The sequence below is a fragment of the Propithecus coquereli genome, unplaced genomic scaffold (genome assembly GCF_000956105.1).
Source record: "Propithecus coquereli isolate 6110/MARCELLA unplaced genomic scaffold, Pcoq_1.0 Scaffold195, whole genome shotgun sequence".
In the NCBI taxonomy this organism is placed as follows: Eukaryota; Metazoa; Chordata; class Mammalia; order Primates; family Indriidae; genus Propithecus; species Propithecus coquereli.
In genome coordinates, this window is record NW_012144411.1 from 1,984,519 (window position 1) to 1,987,717 (window position 3,199).

At 36.1% G+C, this 3,199-nt stretch overlaps 1 protein-coding gene across 1 annotated transcript in view; it reads right to left on the reverse strand.

Annotated features, from left to right (window-relative positions):
- Positions 1-1,072: 1,072 nt before the first annotated feature.
- PGRMC2 (progesterone receptor membrane component 2) overlaps positions 1,073-3,199 on the reverse strand; it is a 14,643-nt gene continuing 12,516 nt past the window's right edge. The window contains exon 2 of the mRNA XM_012643283.1: positions 1,073-1,293. Coding sequence (XP_012498737.1) covers positions 1,073-1,293 — 221 coding nt within the window. The remainder of the gene's footprint in view (positions 1,294-3,199) is intronic.

The following is a 3,199-nucleotide window of genomic DNA, read 5'->3' on the forward strand; positions in this document are numbered from 1 at the left end:
CTTTGCACAGAAGTGAGATAAAAAAAATTTAGGGCTAATATCTTGGAGAAGGGTCAGGGTTAGGGTTTACATTGAAGACAATGTAAAAGGAAACAGTGACTTTCTTGGGGCTGAAGAAGGGGTGGAAGAATATGCAAGGTGGAGAATCACATGATAAAGAGATCCAACTGGGAAATATTCTTGGGGACAAAATGTGACACATGCTAGTAGTCCTCAAGAAAATAAACTAAATGAGGAGATAAAAACTAATTTGTTACTTGTTATCCTGTGTTCTTTGAGGTCTCAGTGTGTAGCACCTGTCACACTATTATTCTTTCCCTTATCAAATTCTCTAAGATCTGTTATTGTGCTTGTTTTTTATGTTACCAGGTGTTTAATTTGCAACGCTGTCTGTAGAAGGTGATACATGTTTAATTGTTTCTTGGTCAGGAATCAAAGCCTAGGTTAAGTGAACTAACTGTCAAGAGGATTAGGTAAGAGGATTGCTTTATATACTAGAACCAGTACAAGTATCAAGAAGCCAGAATAACTGTTCCAAGGGATCCAGGAGTCAGATAAATAGTGGAAACAGTGTCACACAAGTGGTAAAACTGAGTCATGAGGGTATAATAAAGGGGAACAATATTTTTTCTTTATGGTTCAAGGGTGGACCAATAAAATCATTTCAGAATAAATTATCACTATACTATCAATATTAGCAATCAATTCAGTTTTAAATACAAGCCTGTATTTTAAAAAAGTATACCTTAATGAACAAATCTTAAAAGACTAAAAGTATCACAACTGTTATGAGACTTTATAACAAGTCAATTTTTAAACATAGATTTTCAAAATAATTATCACATGTAACAATCATATTATTATTTAGTTGTTTTTTTTTTTTTTTCAGACTGGTTCTTGCTATGTTGCCTGGCTGGTCTCAAACTCCTAGTATCAAGAGATCCCCCTGCCTCAGCTACACCTGTAGTCCCAGGTACACATATGCATGACACTGGGCCCAGCCGAGCTTTAGAGATTTTTAAAATATCATTGAATAATGATGGCAATGAAAACAGATGACATCCCTAGGCTCTTAAAGCATGTGAAGTAATATACACTTTCTCTGAACAAATAAAGAATCCAACAAAATGTAGGTACCTTTAAACTGCATTTCCCATTCTCGGACACTCTCCATTTGTACTGCATTCAAATCTGAGAGATCATCATATTCATCTCTAAGTGCATCTTTATCTAGGCAAAATGTTGCTAGTCCTCTGGAGGCATCCCTACCAGCAAATATTCCATATGGACCCGCTGAAAAAAAGAAAAGAAATTATTTAGATTGTCTAACAATACTTTGGAATGTCTCAAAGGAAAAAGTAAACCCTCATTATGACTCACATTTGGTACATAGCCTTAATTTCAAAACATAAACAGATACTAGAAAGGATAATGAGAAGAAATTTGTTGGAAATCTGCTTTTTGATTTAAAAAAAATTTTTTTCAATGAAAGTTTAAACCTTAAATTTCAATTACTTCAAATAAACTTGTATTCAAAATGAAGACTGTGTGTGAGGTAGTTAGGGGGAAAAGAAAACTTATAAGCAGTTAGGTTTAGAAGCCAGTTAGCTGGAGAGGAAATGGTGTTTTACTGATTGCTATTAATTAACAGTGGCATCTAAAAATAATCAACAGGCTGGGCTCAGAGGCTCACACTTGTAATCCTAGCACTCTGGGAGGCGGAGCCACAGAGGACTGCTTGAGGTCAGGAGTTCGAGACCTGCCTAAGCAAGAGTGAGACTCAGGCCGGCACGGTGGCTCACGCCTGTAATCCTAGCACTATGGGAGGCCGAGGCGGGTGGATCGCTCAAGGTCAGGAGTTCGAGACCAGCCTGAGCAAGAGTGAGACCCCCATCTCTACAAAAAATAGAAAGAAATTAATCGGACAACTAAAAATATATAGAAAAAATTAGCCGGGCATGGTGGCACATGCCTGTAGTCCCAGCTACTCAGGAGGCTGAGGCAGAAGGATTGCTTGAGCCCAGGAGTTTGAGGTTGCTGTGAGCTAGGCTGACGCCACAGCACTCTAGCCCGGGCAAAAAGAGTGAGACTCTGTCTCAAAAAAAAAAAAAAAAAAAAAGAGTGAGATTCCATCTCTACTAAAAGTAGAAAAATTAGCCTGGCGTTGTGGTGTGTGCCTATAGTCCCATCTACTGGAAAGGCTGAGGAAGGAGGATTGCTTGAGCCCAGGAGTTTGAGGTTGCAGTGAACTGTGACACCACTGCACTCTACCTGGGCAACAGAGAAAAAAAAAAAAAAAGTCAACAGAATATTATGTATTACATAAGGACTCAGGTGAACTGTGAATCTGCAACATTTTTCTTTTTCCTATCCTTATGTAGGCTGTAACTCTGAGAGCAGAGACTGTATCATCTTTGTGGCCCCAGTAACTAGTGCCCAGCACATATTCAATAAATCTTTGCTGAATGAATGGTTTGATCAAAAATATGATCCATATTCAAAATAAATCATCTGACTACAATATATATATATAATTACCAATTTAAACTAGGAAAAGTCATTAAGGAATAATCGTTTTCATTTTTCATGACTTTTGGGAAAGAGAGGAAGTACCTACAAGGAAAAGTTCTTCTGGACTGACACATTAAGTAATGATTAGCATTTTGTCCAAGGAATTAGGTATTAGCCTCTCTAGGGAAAAATGGCATGACCGATGTATTGACAGAAATAAACCATTTCCAAAGCCTGTCCTTGAGAGCATTAACTTATTCGTTTCTATGTCCTCGATGCCTAGCACGGTGCCTGGCATAAAGTAGGAACATCATAAATTTCTTCCAAATGAATTAGCTATAGTTCCAAATATGGAGAAACTCAAGATTCTGACCCTTTAAATAGATTCACTTATGGTAAGCAAAATCTCCACCCAAATATATAATTAAAAAGATACTTCAGTTATTTAAAACACAGTATTAACAATAAAATTGAAACAACCTTTCTACATCAAGAAATTTGTTAAATAAATTATAGTACATTAATTTAATTGAATACTATACAGATATTAAAATGAATAAGGTAACTCTGTATAGACACAGAAAGAAGACCATGATATATTAACTGAAAAAAGCAATCAGAAGAGTATATAGTATGATTTACTTTAAAATAAAAAAAGAATATATTAATACATACATGCATATTTGTG